General features: G+C 33.7%; 1 protein-coding gene across 1 annotated transcript in view; it reads right to left on the bottom strand.

The window, feature by feature from the left end:
• Positions 1 to 18,740, bottom strand: part of LOC129218442 (Kv channel-interacting protein 1-like) — a 115,463-nt gene that overhangs the window by 43,674 nt on the left and 53,049 nt on the right. Inside the window, exon 2 of the mRNA XM_054852712.1 lies at positions 2,065 to 2,189. Within this exon, the coding sequence (XP_054708687.1) occupies positions 2,065 to 2,189 (125 nt within the window). The remainder of the gene's footprint in view (positions 1 to 2,064; positions 2,190 to 18,740) is intronic.

Below are 18,740 nucleotides of genomic sequence, written 5' to 3'. Positions count from 1 at the left end.
AAGTCCAAAGTCACACTTACTCCAAGAAAGTCCTAAAGTAGCCCCACGTTGGGCGCCAAATTGTAACGGATTCGGTGAGGCTTCCAACTTCTCGAAAGGACGACACAGTTCTTGATTAAAAATCACAGAGAATTTATTTACACTATGTACAGGAAATATCGTCAACAACTGCTAAATTATTCATCAGCAATTAAGCAATTATCACACGACACCGTAAACTCAACGTTTACACACGTATTTACTTCCAAATACGAAAACAACACAGCGAAATGCCTCGCAATAAAACAGAGCAAATACGCTCTCAGTTCGAAATCTCAATCGAAACTAAACTCTTTATCCACCGTAACGGTTTATATACACACCGAAAGAAATCTCTCAAATATTCCAAACGCTTCTGGAGAATAGTAGACCGTTATCAAATTTTATCAATGAACAAAAAAAAGAAATAAGGGGGTTGGATACTTTAGCCATATGTTAAGGGGTTGTATATTCATTACGGGAAACTATTTACAGCTTACGTTACTACAATAATTACTATTTACAGGATTTGTAACAATAGCATTTTTCATTTCCGATTTTATATTATTAACATAACTTGCTCAGAATCTGACGACAAAGAAGTTAAACTATATATCAATGAAAATGTGGATCAGAATTCTGCGGTGGAAAATAAGTCAGTCAAATGCGATATTTTCTGACTCAGACGGGGCTCTAATCAACTGAACTTATAAGGCCGTCTTAGTTAAATTCTATGAATTAATACAATAATTAATAAAATGAAAAAAATAAATCGATTTTCCGGACAACTGCTATGTCGTGAATTGTTTGTTGAGACTTTGAGGAAAATGGTGGATTTTTTTTTTTTTTTTTAATGATCATTTATGAAGTTTGATGAGTTATTAAGGAAGTTATGCCATTCCCCACCCCCCAAAAAATCTGAGAAATATGATGTCTATAAGCTTATTGTATCTGCTAAAAGCAGTCATATAAGACATTAGTGGTTTTTTCTCTATCTCACTGTAGATAAGACAATATTTGTTTATTCAGTAAATTACCGCCCATTAGCCAGGGCTAAAGCACGAAACTGCAGTCCTCGGCTGGAAATGACTGAGCTGGCGGTGTATTTCACGTATTTCTGCTTTACCCCTGGCTAATGGGCGGTAATTTACTGAATATACCTTGCCTCGCGTTCAATCTTCGAGTTGAACCGAACCATTACTTCGGTCACTCGTCTGGTCCGCTAATTCTATATTAGCTACCAGTTTGTTTCGCTTCCTTAAGAGGTTTTCCATCTCCAGCTCAGTCACTTTCCTATGCCGGGCTGAAGAGTGCTAATAAGCACGAAACTGCAGTCCTCGGCTGGAAATGACTGAGCTGGCGGTGTATTTCAAATATTTGTTTAGTTAAAAAAGCTAATAATTATCTTAAACCAAATGCTACCAGAATATATTGCATCGTCAGCTTCAGATTCTAATGTAGCACCCCCCTCCCCCATCTTTCCTTTTCAAATGAACCAGCTAACTACATAGGAGTAAAATTCTAAAAGGTGAAAAAAAAATTAACCTTTAAAATGGGTTAGAACACAAAGAAAAAACAAAAGTCTATATTTACATTTTTTGGAAAAATCACACTTTTTTTTTTTTGCGAGGAAGAAGAAATAAAGTATTTTAAAAAGATTAGACATTCAAATAGCGTCAAAACGTAAATTTAAAAATATGAAGAATAATTTGCTCAGTATAATTGTTTCTTCTCCGTTTGCTGAAATTAGTTGCTTCAGATCCAAAAGTATCACGGCCAAAAATATTGCAAATGAATACTATTTTCGTTTCATGGCCTATTTTACTCCATCGTGGGATAAAATTGGTAAAAACTCTCGTAGATAAGTTTATTTAGTTTCAAATTTAAAAATAATTTCCTAAATTAACAGCAAAATGTCCTGAATTCATCTAATGTCAAAATATAATAATAAATTTAAACATGTAAAAATAACGATTTTCTCTCTGTAAAACTTGAAAGGGGAAAAAAATCAAAATTCACTCAGTTATGAGAATGTTTTAATCTTACCTGTTTGAAACCTTGATATATAAGCTTCAGTTCATTTTTAGTAAACTTTGTAATTCGACACAGAGCTTCGATTCGTTGAGGCTTAGACCTCACAAATGTCATCTCAATGTCATCACTTGTGTCATCTGCAAGAAGAAAATATTCTTTTTTAAATCAACCGCAAATGCTCATCAATAGTTAATTTACGTAAACACATATTGTGGAATAGTTGAGGGTTAATTTAAATTTTGTTATTGTTTGGATGCCTCACTCGTTACTTTCTTTAAACGTCTTAAAAGTTTCCTTTGTAAGCTTAAATGCACTCCTGTTTGAAAATTGCAACACCACGAAGGACTTACACGAGTGAGCTGAAAATTGCAGGAAATGTAAAGTAGGGCACGATATGCAAATGATTAGAATTGCAGACCAGTAGCGCATGCGTATGCTCAGCAGCGCCCACTGAGCGGCGAATCGAAATAGCGAGGCGTGTATGATTATCGGTGATTATATGCTAGAGTAAACGTTAACTGAATCTTTACTATGCCTCATCGACGAAAGAAAGCGAAATTTGAGCAAATTTCGTAGTTTGAACGGGGCAGAATCGTCGGCGCTAGTGAAGCTGGATTGTCTTATCGTGCAGTAGCCGCTCATGTGCAGCGTAACAGCAGCAAAATCATGTGTGTTTAGGAGCAGTGGACGGACGAGGGTCGGACAGCTCGGAAATCCGGGAGTGGACCCCGAAATGTGACGGCAGCTCGTGATGACAGACACCTGGTGCGTATGGCGCTGACGGACCGCACAGCTTCTTCTGGACAATTGGCAGCACTGTGATCAACAGCTACAGGTGTTTCATTGTGTGCTTCATCAATTTGGAAACGTCTGCTGCGGCGTGGGCTGCGCGCAAGGATTCATTTATACAGGATTCCTCTCACGCAAAACCATCGCCGCCTGTGACTACAATTTTCCAATGCGCATAGGAGCTGGCGGGCTGATAGGCAGCAGTTCGTGTTTTCTGACGAATCCCGCTTCAATTTGTGGCATCATGATGGCCGAATTCTTGTCAGGCGCCATACCGGTGAACGGCATATTTCGGAGTGCATTATCGAATGCCACAGTGGACGAACACCCGGAGGTATGGTCTGGGATGCCATAGCATTTCAAGGACGATCACAATTGCTAAGAATTGTGGGCAATTTGAAAGGTACCTGATACATAAACGAAGTTTTACAGCCCCAAGCTATTCCTTACCTGCAAGGATAACCAGGAACTGTATTCTATCAGGATAATGCCCGTCCACATGTTGCCAGGACTGTCAAATCCTGCCTTGATTCGCAGCAGGTACAATTTCTTCATTCGCCTTCATATTCCCCGGACATGTCACCGTTTGAACATGTGTGGGATTTCGTTGGGGATGCCTCTACCTCGTGATCCTCGTCCTGTTGTTTCGACAGACGAACTTTGGTTGTGTATACAAACAATATGGAATACTCTTTTTCAGGCAGATATTCAAACTTTGTTTCACTCCATGCCGAGTCGTGTAGCAGCTCTTATTGCGGTGCGTGGTCGCCACACAAAATACTAATTTATATCTCTTTTTATTGTTAGTTTAGTTTGAAAATGTAATCATTTATTTGGACCATTACCACTCAACTGTGTATTAAATTCAATTCAATTATGATGCTTCCTTCATGGTATTGCAATTTTCACAAACAGGAGTGTATATATCGATCTAGCCAGTTTACGGATAGTAATGTCTTATTAGAGACATAAAGTACAGCGCAAGTAAGATGCAGTACCCTAAAATCTATATATATATAAAAATCTCGTGTCACGATGTTTGTTCGGGGTAAACTCTGAAACTACTCAACGGATTTTTATCAAATTTTATATCTATGTGTCATTTGGTCCAACTTAAAAGATAGGATAGTTTTTATAATTTTTTATTGCAAATTTAATATCAATTATACAATAATAGTGTGAATTAATTGTTTAGTTCTAAAAATTCTTAATAGATGGCGGTGTAAGTGAATTAATCGATATAACTCTAACATCGTACGACTTACTGCTAAAAACACTATTATAAAAAAAACTCAGAAATGTTGCTTAGAATTTCCATATAACGTTTCAGGATATTACAGGTTATCATTCACTTCCGGAGAAAATCAACTTTATTTTTCAAAACGTTTCCTTGAATTGCTACAAATTGCAGATTTCACACCGTTGTGAAAAATAATTTTCTCCACCAGTATCAAGATTAACTAAACTTATTTAATAGGTGTATCGGTTTCAGATTGGCTCAGCAGCCAATGAGAGCGAAAAGATATCTGGCTCACGAAGCGTTGCAAGAATTGCAGAGGAGGTATGTTCGAGTTACATGATTGAGAGTCTGTCTTCGCGTTGGCGATGCGTGCATTAATGCTTTGAGAGCTTTCTTAGAAAAGCAGGACGGTTCCAGGCTATTATATAAAACCTACGTTAGGCTTCTCTGAAGGTGCCAGAATCATAACTGTTGTTAACCAAGAAGACTACTGAATTCTTCAAAAATATTCCAGGTTAATTTCTTGAAGGTTAATGAATTTAAGCGGAAAACAATTATTTTCTTTCTTTTTTCCCCCAAGAGATTTTTAATATTATAAATTCTTGCAAAGATACGTTCGCAACAGAAAACTGCAGTGACAATTGCATCGTCAGGCATTGCTGCTACTTTTTTTAGATGGTAGATGAACAGCACATTCAGCTTTAAAGGTGCCTATTATACGTTCATAACAAACAAAACGCAATGTGTAACATTGTTCCATTAAAGAAAAAAAAAAGTACGCGGAATGGTTGTAGTGTTGCAAGAAAGTGAAATTATAATTTGGGATAAGTGTACTATGGCTCATGAGTAAAAGCATTCATTCGAAGGACATCATAGGATTATGCAAGATTTGAACGGCAACGATAAACGTTTAGGCGAAATTGTCAGAATACTGTCTGGGGACTTCCGGCAGACATTACCAGTTATTCCGATGAAATCAACGCATGTTTAAAACAATCGTTTTTTTAGCATGATATCGACATATTGTGATTGGCAATGAACATGCGGGTATAAACGAAAAATGATCTAATCGCACATGTATTTTTTAAGCAATTGCTGCTTATTGGAAACAGTGAAATTGAACTGTATCAAAATATACAGTACAACAAATAGCCAGACAATTTCTACACTGCCTTTGAGACGAAAAGTGAACTAATTAAGACTCTATTCCCAGATAAATTTAATTTTTTTATCATAATTGCCCCTGTAATCGCGCTGGTTTTGTGGCAAAAAACGTTGATTCATACGCAATTAACTTTTAGATACAACAGTTGTTGCCCGGTAATTTGAAGTCATTTAAATCAATGGATAGAATTGTGGATGAGAACGAATCCGTTCAGTTTCGAACTGAATTTTAAATTCTCTGAATATACTAGGAATGACACCACACAATCTCCAGTTAAAAATTTGTTTAGCAATTAATCTTCTCCAAAATTTAAACCTATCTAGATTTTGCAAATATACACGTATAGTTATCAAAAGGATCACCGGAGATGTTCTTGAAGCAACAATTTTGAGGGGAAGTTTAAATGAGAAATCATCCTGCTGCCGTGCATTGCATTAATATCGTAAGAATCTTCAATACAGTTCAGAAGGCTTCATTTTCCGCTTCGCTTATCTTTCGCGATAACCAAAAATATGTTTAACCAAAAATTCTGTTTGAACATGGAAAATAGTTTTTCTCCCATGGGCAACTACATGTCACCTGCTCACGAGTGGGAAACCGTCAAATCTATTCGTATTCGCAAAATACAGATTTCCCAAAAATATTGTGAACAAATTAGAAAGAAGTTATTTATAACAAACTATAGATAAATCTGAGATAAATAAAATGTAGTGTACATTCTAAAAGTGTATGTTGGTTTATGCAAAATTTCTACGTTCCGATATTTTACAATCAGTTTCGATATTTACTATCACTTTCAAGTTATTTTGCTTTGATTTATGGCAGAAGTCATACTTGCAAAATTTACTTAGCGTAAGTATAGTTCTTTTGCCATTGAAAATTTAGTTAGTACTTACTAAATTTAATAAGAACTTCTTTCAGCCTATAACGCTAATTATCAATCTCATATGATATGTTTTAAAATTGGCTAGACTATTTTAAGCTTTACTAAAAATATTAATTAGATTTTATCAAAATACTGAGTAAAAGAATATTTAATTCAACTACTTCGCCACAGCAACGCGTGTCTGGGTTAGCTAGTGTTACAATAAATTTCTAACTGTTTCAAAAAAGTCATTTCATTTTTGATTTCGTTCTTTTTTCTATTTAGGATTAATACATTTGATTTTGTTCAATGACATTTCATTCATTATCTCATTTCTACAATTGGAAAAGTTGTTGCCTCAGACACCAAAATTCATCATTGAACCAAAAGGAGTGTTATCGTAAAAGTGTAGCATTTCTAAATATTAGGTGATGTTAACACGTTAGGAATCCATTGATTTTGTTACTTTAATTGAAAATAATCGGTCAAAAATGAGAGACGGAGATTTTTGTTTTGTACAAAATCAAGTTAATGCTTACTAGAGACTTAAGAGAAGGGCTATAAGGTATTTTCAAATAAAAAGAGGACCGACTTCAAAAAAGAAAGATGAACTAAAAATTAAAAAATAATTGATCAAACTTACACACGATTTCCTACCCAAACGTATAAATCAAATTTATTTTACAATACCAATACAAAAATCAACTAAACTAAAAACTCAATTAAAAAAAAACACTGATTTTAAGTACTATACGATAAATTATTTTAATACCTAATTAAGTATATACGATCTCTTAATTTTTAATAACCATTTGATGCCGGAGCCACCTATAAACTACTGCCTAACGTAACTGAGTTGGTTCGGTTTAAAACACTTTTGCGTTTTGTGAAATAAGTGTTTAACTCAGGATTTGGTAGGTTGTCAGTTACGTTAGGTAGTAGTTTATAGGAGGCCCCGACTTCAAATAGTTATTAAAAATTAAGAGATCGTATATAATTAGTTAATTATTAAAATAATTTATGGTATAGTAATTAAAATCAGTATTTATTTCATAATTGGGTGTTTAGTTAACTTGATTTTTGTACAGGAATTGTAAAATAAATTTGATTTATAGGTTTGTGTAGAAAATCGTTTGTAAGTATGACCAATTATTTTTTAACTTTTTAGTTCCTCTTTGTTTTTTGAAGTCTGTTCTTTTTGTATTTGAAAATAATTTATTTTTTGTTTTTTATTGGGTTAACTATGAAATAAGTACGTAGGGTAGAGTATGTGGTACACTCCTTACGTACATCTCGAGTGAGAAAGCGTCAAGTACAAGAGTCTGAAAACAGCTAAGATGAGCAAAATATAGAAAGAAATAGTCTCGAACTTTGTAAAAGAAGGCTTTTTCAAATGCGCAATTATTTACAAAAAAATTGTTTTCATCATCAGTTTGACTTAATCAAGGTATGCTTTCAAAAAAAAAAAAAAAAAAAAATCACGAGTTACTAAAAAACACCAGAAATCGTTTTAACTTTGCCCATAGAATTTGAAGAGCTTTCTTGATTTTTCAAGGATCCCATCTTCAGATACTGACCTGACGACCATGGGATCACCTGGGAAGTATAGATCTTTTCAAACGAGAAAAAAAAAAAAAAAGAATTTTCCATAATGGTATATAGGAGATTTACAGGAGACATACATAAAAAGATTCCGACAAATTGAGAACGTCTTTTTTGAAGTTGGTTAAAAAAAAATATTAATGCACATAACATTTTTACGGTTTTAACTAAAAACTAATCTTTGTTCCTCTCCAGGATTTATATGTGCCCTAATTTAGTTAGAACTATTTAAATGTGAATGGTTTTCTTAACTGTTTTATACTTCACAATAATACGTGTCACATAACTCGTGAGAAAAGTCACAATTCTGTATACTTATCCCCGTTATAGATCAACACCACACTAGAAACAGAGCATCTACTGTGATGTTGTATATATGAAGGTCAAAATACTACTAGATCAGTGATGCTAAATGAATTTCCTGTTTGCGTCAGAGGAGTGTTTATTAAAAATTTGCGATATGACTACTAATTATTAATACAGAGAAAATATTAATGGGGGGGGGGTACTTCCCCAAAGCACCCTGGTTAATATTAATGTTTTATAGTTCTTTCCTTAACACTGAGTGAAGAAAGTACCTTTGTTTAATGTCACTTTCTTTAACAATGGGTTTCATATTTAATCGTTTAAATAGGAAACTAAATTAAATTTATTGTTTTTTGCCCATAACGTTTTTCTAAAGCTCAAATGTGGTGAAGCGAAGGTTTGGGACCAAAGTTAGACCACCCCTATCCATTAAACAAAAGACCATGAAAATCATTTCACTAAGTGAGACGCTAGGAATTTACCAACAACAAAGCGCGATTATGAAATTTAAAGAATTCCCTCGATTTCTCCACTGTCCCTCATACCCGGACTTGAAAACCATTAGACGACCGGGAAAAGTATACCGTTTCAAACAGTAAAAGAATTTTCCTAATCGGTCCAGGCGTCTTCTAGTAATCGGGGAGCATGGTACACAGAAAATTTCCAACGAAGTATGTTAATTAGTATTGCCATAACTGTAAATTAAACTGACGGCGTCATGAAATATTAAGTCTAGAATGCTTGTCAAACTTCAGAAATTGGACACCAGTTACGATATATTTATTAAAGAATATAAATTTAATTGTCGGAGGGGGGTGAGGTATTTTTGTTTTCAATTCCCCTTGAATTGAACACTAAATATATTTCTTCAAAATTGAAATAGTAAAAAAAAAAAAAAAAAACTTTAATGACTAAATGAAGTTATTTATTAGCATTTTTTTATGGTAAATTAATTAATTCAACTATTTTCGTAGTAAAATACATTTAATTTACTGATTTGCTACATGAGTAATAAAAAAAATTAGTAAGACTATAATTAAAATTAACGGACGGCGCCGTGAAAATCAAACATCCCGATGCGTGAGAATTAAATATTGTTCAAGACAAGATTCCTCCGTTAAAAAAAGGCATCGTTCGCACCAAAACCACGTGACTTGTTACGTATCACGCAGCTGACGAAAGCTGGTCTAGGTAGCCGCAACGTATGAAATTCAAAGTTTCTGAGATTTCTCTAGGACCCTCATCAGATCCAGACAAAATTAATATGGGACCATCTGGAAAGTATACCCTTCCAAACAAAAAAATAATTTTTCAAATCGGTCCAGTATTCTTGGAGTATTACGAAAACATACATAAAAAGCCACATAAGGAAATCATAACCTCCTTTTTTGAAGTCGGTTAACAATATTATTTTTTACCAAAAATAAACACAGGATAGCCAGTTTTGGTGTCTAGCACTTGATTCTTAAAAACCATTTTCAATTAAATGGTATTTGTTGTCGCCCAAATGTATCAGTTTTTGAAAGTATTTTTTTTTCCCGAGTTTGGTAATGTACCTTATTTGTACCCAAAGTGTGATGGTTCTATAACATTTTTTTTTTCTCCTCTAAACAAAAAGCAGTTCTCAAGAATCTTCTATATTTGTTTCTAAAGTCGGAATAAAATGACAAGGATTATTATTATTATTATTATTATTATTATTATTATTATTATTATTATTATTATTATTATCATTATTATTATTATTATTATTATTATTATTATTATTATTATTATTATTATTATTATTATTATTATCATCATTATCATTATCATCATCATCATCATCATCATCATCATCATCATTATTATTGTTGTTGTTGTTATAATTATTATTATTATTATCATTATTATTACCATTATTATTATTATTATCATTACATTATTTTTTTTTGATTCTTGAAACTACTGTAAGGTCACTTTCTCTTTCTTAATCTTTTTACTATTACTTCGTCTTTTCATTCGCTTTAGCAGCTTTATATCAATTTATCTCGTGAAATTGCCTCTATTTTTAGTTCCCACGATTACTAAGATATTTTGTTCCAATGGATATGTAGCTAATACTAATTTCTGGACATACTAAAATGCTTGCTTCAGTCAATTTCATATTTTGACTTTTTGGTAATGAAACCCAGCCTTAAAAAAATTGGTGAACTTTCCGAAAACAAGAAGCAGATAGAAAAAAAAATGAATAATTTTAATTTTACTAATTAGGATAAAATTGATAAAACTTGTGGTTTTTCCGTAACAAGGAACTTTTGCTCTCTTATTCTTGAAGATTTAGAATTAAAAACAAATACATCAATCGTTACAAAGAATCAGAAGTCTTTTGTTCAGTACTGTCGCAACATTAATACTCTTTTAGAAGAAATTACAGGTATTTAGAAGTAATGGTCAAATGGGTCTATTAGGTGAATAATAAGAAGGCTAATGCAGTTGATGAGAGAATATATTTCTTTTGGCAGGGAAATGTGCTGTGATTCAAAGGTTTCCGATAAATTGTTTCCCTTTTTACTTCCTTTTACAAAAAAGGAAGTATTTTATTCGCAAAAAAGTTTTCACTCAAAAATCGACCTTAATTTCCATTTTACTCAACCCCAAATGAATGTTAAGTTTTCTTTTTTCGACTCGACCACTTGTGGAGAAGTGCCTAAGAGCGTATAGACACTCGTTTTGGTTGCATTTGGGTGTTTCTAAGGGGGTCTTTTGTCCCTTTTTGGGGGAAATCATTGTTAATTTCGATGTAAACTCAAGTGGTGTTACAATTTGGCGGACACTTGGCGATATATCACCAGTCTTTTGGTCGCCAAGTTTTGTCGCCAACTTGGCGACAAATTTGGTGATTTTTTTATTTATTTATTTATATATTTTTTTAAAATGTGGTTTCAATTTGGCCACTGTTGGGGATATTTAGAGAGAAAATTATTGAATCACATTAAAATTGCCAATAATGGGAAAATGACATTAAATTGGAGTAAAAGGAAGTCATGTGAGGCACACATCAGCTCGTTTTTTTCTTATAGTGGAATTTTTACAGCGATTGCTGCGTTAAACTTTGGGTATGAGGTTTCATCAGAAGAGAACCGATGTTTAAAATTTGCTGCCACCAATTTGTACAGTCATTGGAAACAATTTTTATTCTACGTTATAATTAAACATTGAAATTAAATTATGAAAATCACACGATCAGACACCGCGAAAAAATTTAGTTCTCTTTAAAAATGCCAAAACTTGCTTTTACATTTAATGTAGTGAAGTAATTGGCTTACCATTAAACTTCATTTCTTTGACACTGTGTTTTTAGAATAAAATACATTTAGAAAAAAATCAAATAGCTGATAATCTCAAAGGTGAAATGTGGCATAATAATCCAATTTTTTCTTTTTTTTTAAACAAATTAGGTAACCACGCTGCTTTAAAAGAGAGCTGATGCAGCTATTTCCGATCGCCCGTGTTTTACCTTTTTTTGCTCATGTATTAGAAAATATGTTATTATACTCACTTTAAAATTGTTTAATATTTCTACATTACTCAAGTTTCCTTTCAATCTTAAAACTAATATTACAGCTATCTATTCATTCGACTTGATCAGTAAGCTCGGACAGCTCGGTCCAGCACGAGAATTTATTACGACCCTGAACTATCAATAATTTGAATATTATACCCAAATTTTCATTTGGTAAAAATTTAACCTGAAAGCGAGAATACCTCATGCTTTTGCAATTTCAAAAGCATTGCAAAATCATGCACATGAGCATATTTTAGGAACTTACTTTTATGCAGAATCGCTGAAACATAATGCAATAGCTGCAACATAAGCGTATGACGCAGATACATTTAACACAGTTGAATTTATGTCTAATAATGTACAGCTTAGTGTTTCTATCGTCAGTGGGTGTGTCATCATCAAACATTTTAAGAACTTTCTTTAGTTTACTGATTAATTATTCTCTAGTATGGATGCTTCACTTGCCAAATGGATTAACTCCATAAAACAAAAAGTCGAGAAGCACATTATTACTCTTTTAAGCACTCAGTAAATGATTTTTCATTTTCCAGTTATTTTTAAGAGACATACTGTTCTAACACTCTACCTGAACAGGATATTAACGATAATTCCCTGAAATGTTCACATAACAAACATCTTTATTTATGTTTAGAAGTAAGCAATTAAGAAAACATTTGAATGCAATCCGTTTGAAGTGAAATAAATTTCAAAACCTTAATTGGATAAATATGCGTAAGTATAACATTATTATAAAAAAATAGCGTCAGACTGTCAAATACTATTAAGGCTCCGGTTCAAAACACATTTTTGAATGCGTAAAAATATTTAAATGACTCTTTACAGCTTTTTAAGAATTATAACATATCTTCTTACTTGCCTTATGACGCACTAAAATGAATTACGATGAATACGAGCATTAATAGCAAAAGCGGAATTTTGGAGAAGAAGACGATGAAATATTCACTTCTACTTAATGATGCTTTATGTATAAAAAATCAAAAATCAAATATTAAAGGGAAAAATAAAACAATTTAGACAAAAACTTTTTTAACTTTATATTTAAATGAATTAAGTATTATTTGCTAAAAGTTTGCATTCTGAATTTTAAATGCAGTAAAACAATTGTACTTATTTCATACTTGAAAATCGCTCGTAAAGGGGTAAAAACTGCTTTTACATTTGAACGAAACAATTGCCAGTTTGGTGAAAATTTGATTGTGGAAATTTTAACCCTGACCACAGTGGATTTACCCTAAACTCCAGTAGATAGCGTCCCTTGTTGACTACTCTTTCGTTTCTTCATTCTCCTTAAATTACAGTTTTGCCAGTAAAACAGTTACTTTACCGATTCAAGTTTCAGCCTTGTCAAAATAAAGTATTTTCCTGTATGTCAAACATTACCAAAAAATATTATCGAATTATCTTGTCATGGCGCGATTTTCATTGTTAGTGACGTCAAGACCGTTACTCGATCAGTGAATTGGCTATTATATATATGAGGATAAAAAAGCAACCTCAAACTCATCAAGGTTTGCACTTGTGTTGGTCAAGTGGTAATGCAAAAGCAATAGTTCGAAAATGGCGAAAAACAAAAAGAGTATTTTTTGCTTTTGTTTTGGGTTACAGTATGCGTGATTTTCATCTGTTCTTGCAGAGCTTTGAGGGGACATTAAGGGCCTTGTTTACGCACCCCCGCAATCAAAATTGCTTGAAGAAACCTCGGATAGCATCCATGCGGCAATAATAATCATTTCATATGATAACTCATCCCATACATTTTATAGCGTCTTCCTAATTACGGTCATTATTGCCACATAAATGCTATCCTTGAGTTTTTTCGAAGTTGGACTACATATACATGGTCATAAATGTGCCCCCGAAGCACTGCAAGAACAAATGAACATCATACGACTGTAACATGCAAAAAAAAAAACCATTTTCTTCTTGTGTCGCCATTAAAAAGTACTGCTTTCGTAGACTGTAAAAACGATTCAGAAACGTTCTTGGAAAATAATGGTCAGCTGATGTGCCTAATCACTGCCAGTAACATATCTTGCAAAAAAACAGGAACGTTTTCTGCTAAAATTCAGTAACCTTCCAAAAATTATCCTGGAAGCCCCCTGAAAAATTTAGAAATCTTACCGATTAAAGCCAGTCCTGTCTCTGGGACTTTAGAGACAACTTAGGTAGGTATAATATAATAGCTTGGCACCTTCTGGACTTACCAAAGAAGTTCCAATAGCAGCATTGCAAACATGGCCAAAGCTAAGCCAGAATTGCAAGTAAATATCTGGAATTTTCCTCACTTGCAATTCTTTCAAAGCTACGTAGTCCGTGGACTTATTACGCTCCCTTTGGGAGCTTACTTAGTCTGGACGGGCCGTAGTTGAACTGAAGTCAATGCACTTCATATATACATTCAGTTAATTCTTAAAATGGGAGCTAAATATGTTTTTCACAACCGTGAGGAGTCTGCATTCGTGCAACTTGTAGCAATTCAGGAAACTTTTTGACCATGACACTTGAATTTTCCAGGATGTGGATAAAAACCATTGAAATTCCGAAACGCTACATGAAAACACTAAGTAACATTTCGGATTTTCTTTAGTGTACTATCACCTAATTAACACAGTTCCATATTTTGATGATAATGGGTGAGGGGGGGATCGTTCACAAATTAATTCTCGAATCCCACAGAGCGATTGCAGGCAAGTTTTGTAAATTCGCGAACAATAACATTCGATTAATGTACAAGAATAATTGAAATGCGGCTGATTAGATACCGAAATCTTTATTTTTTTAATAATATTTCACTGAAATGGTTTAATATGATGCTATATCTATTTGGCTACGACATTTTAAAAGCTAAAAGTTAAATATTAAAGTTAAAAATAAAATATTAGTTTTAAAAGTTTGGTTAGCCGAGACAGAAAACACTGCGTGTCATATGCCAAATAATGAGGACAAAACACTTCAGTTAAATTAATGGCGGTTAAGACGGAATAATTTCTGACTTTCCGAAGCGCCTTAGTTCAATGAAGGATATTTAGGTCTGTTTAGGTCCCTTGCAACTTTTTGGTAGGTTTCTTGAAATCCCGATTACCCGCGTTTATGTCAACTATTTAATGACCCTTCTAGAACACTAGCTCAACATTTTGGCAATAGTTGAAATTACTCTTTGATAAGCTGATAGTGGTGATGAGAAACATCAAAATCGGTTTTTATTCAGTAAATGGGCAGTAGATGGACGTCACTTACCTGATGCAACTTGAAAACATGTGTAAAAGAAAATTTTAGATAGGGGGGGGGGGGTCATTTCACGAAAATGTCAACCTGCACAGGCCAACATTTCAAACTCAATCAATATTAATGTGTTTTACATAATTTTAGAGATAACATTCCTAATTTTGGAATCTCGTAAACGGTTTTTTAAGATGGATGCCGTGGGTCGAATAATTACTGCTTAAAGATCATTAACAACAACATGTAAATTTTAACTATAAAGCATTCAAGAAACGCAACCTGTAATTTTTTAAGCATACATTCGATGTAAATATTTTTTTTTCAATTATTGCTTACATTTTGAGATTTCTGTTTCTTTAGTTTCTTTCATTGAATTTTATTTTTTTTTCTCGTTGAGCCTAATTGCACTCTGTGTTGAACGGTTCGTCACAAAACGTCGTATTATCCTTTCCACACTTTTTATAGGACTAAAAAAAGAAAAAAATTGCTTTATTTTCTTCCCAAGAGCTTCCTAGAATGCACTTGAAATGTTGAATTTATATTAAATTATTTACTTAATTAGTTATCATCGTGACGAACGTAACATATTGATTGTGACGAACCTAATCGCTTGAAACAAACAATGCATTTTTCGAACGTTTAATTCAATAAAAAATGAATGGAATGTATATTTTGAAATAGTTGTTTTTTCAATGTTACTGTATAATATTTTGTAATTTTTGCAACAATTAACTCGACTTTCAACTCATATTTGTGGAATTTCCTTGGGTTGCATTATATAGAAAAATCAGCACACACAGCTCAAAAAAAAAAAAAAAAAAAAATAGAGAGAGTTAAAGCAGAGAGCAAGAATGACAGGTAAAGAAAAAGGAAATGATAAGAAATAAAGCAGCAGAGCGTATGCGAATATTGCGGAAAAAAAACACACTCACACACACACACACACACAGACACACACATACAAAGATAAAAAAAATCAAGAAGACTGAGGAATCAAAAATGAGAAGTCAGGAGGATGAGAATCAATTGTAGAGAAGCTAGTAAGTTAGCTTTGTATAGAGTTGTAAACCAATGCAACTTCGCCTTTCTCAACATGCTAAGTTTACGGAAATATTCAAAAAGCACGCTCTTCCATGTAGTCCCAGGAAAAAATAGGCTTTTTTATGTTATCTTGCTAAATAATAATAATAATAATATTGAAATTACTGTGGCAGAAATGAAAGTCAAAAACTTCCCAGAAGAAGCTTTCTTGAAAAGACAATCCTTACAATGAATATTGTTTTCGTAAAGAAGATTACATTTCTTGATAGCTTTCTGGAATAAAAAAGGTTCCGCTTGTGTATGATAAAAAAAAATGTGTTGTAAAGACCCAAGACAGACGAAAAACTTTTATCTTTTTTTCTTTATTACATTCTAAACTGCCATTTCACCCGTACGTCTTCTCTCACGCCAAGCTCTTGTTCTTTCTGCGTTTGACTTAGGTATATTCACAATTATTGCATACTTTAATGAAGAAAATAGATTATAAACAGTGAGAAAACTAAAAATTACTCGAAATCCACCTTTTAGCTGTAGCCAAAAACAATAAAAGATAATAATAATAACAAAGTTAATTTTGATAATAAAAGTTAACGAACTAAATTCAAGGCTAAACTTTAGCAATGTGAATTACGCTCTTAAACTTGAATCAAAGAAATCCTAGAAAACCTGCATTATTTAAAAGGTTTAAAGTGACTAAAATCTACAAATACACTCTATAACAAAAAATCGACTCACCAAGAAGCAATCATCCGATTGCTTTGAAATTTCGCATGCACGAGTGTTTTGACCAGATATGCAAATAATTAAAATTTGGTGTCCAATGAATGAATAGTTTGATCTCCAGCGCATCGAAACTGCGCATCCAGCAGATGTATATAAGGAGCAGTTCTTCAACGGTTGTTAAAACTTTTGGTTTGATTGCCATTCAGATTACCTTTCAATAACTTAAAAAATGCTTTACGTGCTCATTACGAGCAACTGTCAGAGTTAGAGAGAGGTCGTATCATTGGATTGAAAGAGGCCGGTTGTACAAATCGGAGAATCACTCGTCATTTGAGTCGAAGCGATGCATCGATTCGAAGATGATGGCAATGATGGGTGGAAAATGGCTGAGTTCAGCGTCAGGATGGTAGCGGTCCACCTAAGACCACAACAAGTCATGAGGACAGAGTGATTGTTTGATCAGCTGTCACAGCGCTTTCTTTATCTCTATCCATCATCAGACGTTCAACCCAAACACAAGTGTCCATCATGACCATTTACAGACGGTTGAGACAGCGAAATCTACGCTCGCGCCTACCATTATGCCACCAGCCACTAACAACTGCTTACTGCCGAGCCAGATTACAATGGTGCATAGCTCGATTAGGTTGGAATGATGCCGACTGGAGATGTATAGTCTTTAGCGATGAATCCCGTTTCCAAATGTGTCTTGACGATCATCAAAGACGTGTTTGGAGACAGCCATGGCAGAGGGGGGATCCTGCTTTTACTATTGCCCGAAACACCGACCCTCAACAAGGCATTGTAGTCTAAAGTGCCATTCCGTTTGATAGCCGGACCCCTTTGGTCGTACTTAGAGGTACACTTACTGCACAACGGTACCTCAACGACATCCTAAGACCTGTTTTACTATCGTTTCTTTTGCAGTACTCTCGACTGGTTTTACAGCAGGACAATGCCAGACCAGATACGGCACGTGCTGCTCTGAACTGTCTGCAAGCTTGTCAAACACTTCCTTGGCCCGCCAGATCTCCCTCCCATCGAGCATGTCTATGATATGATCGAAAGGCGATTGCATTTGGCAAGTAATGTTGATGACCTCGCTTAACAATTGGAGCGAATTCGGCAGAAAATACCGCAGGACACCATCCGGGATCTTTATCGGTCAATACCACGCCGTGTTTTAACTTGTATCCAGGCTAGAGGCAGGGACAAACACCTTATTGAACTTGTTACTGTAACTCTGACATAAATTGTTCAATTGTTCTGAGATTTTAATCATTTATTATTATGTACATTGTCTTTCTATTCACCAGTTTTCGTCTCAATCAGGCAAATCCTTCTTGGTACGTCGATTTTTGTTTTTTGTTTTTTTTTTTTTTTTTTTTTTTTGTTGTAGAGTGTATTTACTAACTTAAGCCAAGAAATTATTTTTTTTTTTCATTTTATAAACAAAATTAAATTTAAATGCTATCATTTTTCATTTTTTCTGGAAGCAATTAAAAAACAACTACGTCGCTTCCATCACACAAAAGTATTGGGGATCAGAAAAGCAAAGCTCTCGCATAAAAAGTTTCACTTCAAAGCAGAGGAGAAAAAAAATAAAGTTTGCACAACGCCAATAAAAAAGCATTTGTTTTATTCATGCTGAAAAATTGTTGATATAAGTGTTACTTTTCTGACAAAGCATTAGTGCTTACCTATTAATTAATGTTTAGACACGCAACGGTCTAAAAAACTACACGATTCATCACTGTGACGAACGTAACTTCAGAGTTACGTTCTTCAATGTTACGTTCGTCACACGTCATATTTTGAAGAAATATTCATTTCTGTTACATTATTAAAAAAATGAGTATTATTCTGCGTGAAAGTTAAAGATAAGGAATGAAAATAACGCATTGTACTGTTTCTACAATAATATCTACCTAAACTTTAAAGAATTTTAGAGCTGAATTTCATGTTGCAAATTCAAGGTGTCAAAAACCAATTTATGTGATTTATACTGTGTTTTATTGCATGAATATTACTCATTAGTTTTATTCTTTCACAAAATTCCACAAAACCACAAGTAAATGTTTATTAGACGTTTAAAACTCATGATATGCGACGAAACAGAGTCTCTAAATGTTACGTTCGTCACTATGGAATGACCCTGGCCTACATT

This window comes from Uloborus diversus, chromosome 3, assembly GCF_026930045.1.
Source record: "Uloborus diversus isolate 005 chromosome 3, Udiv.v.3.1, whole genome shotgun sequence".
NCBI classification, from domain to species: Eukaryota; Metazoa; Arthropoda; class Arachnida; order Araneae; family Uloboridae; genus Uloborus; species Uloborus diversus.
This window is presented reverse-complemented; position numbering and strand designations above follow the sequence as displayed.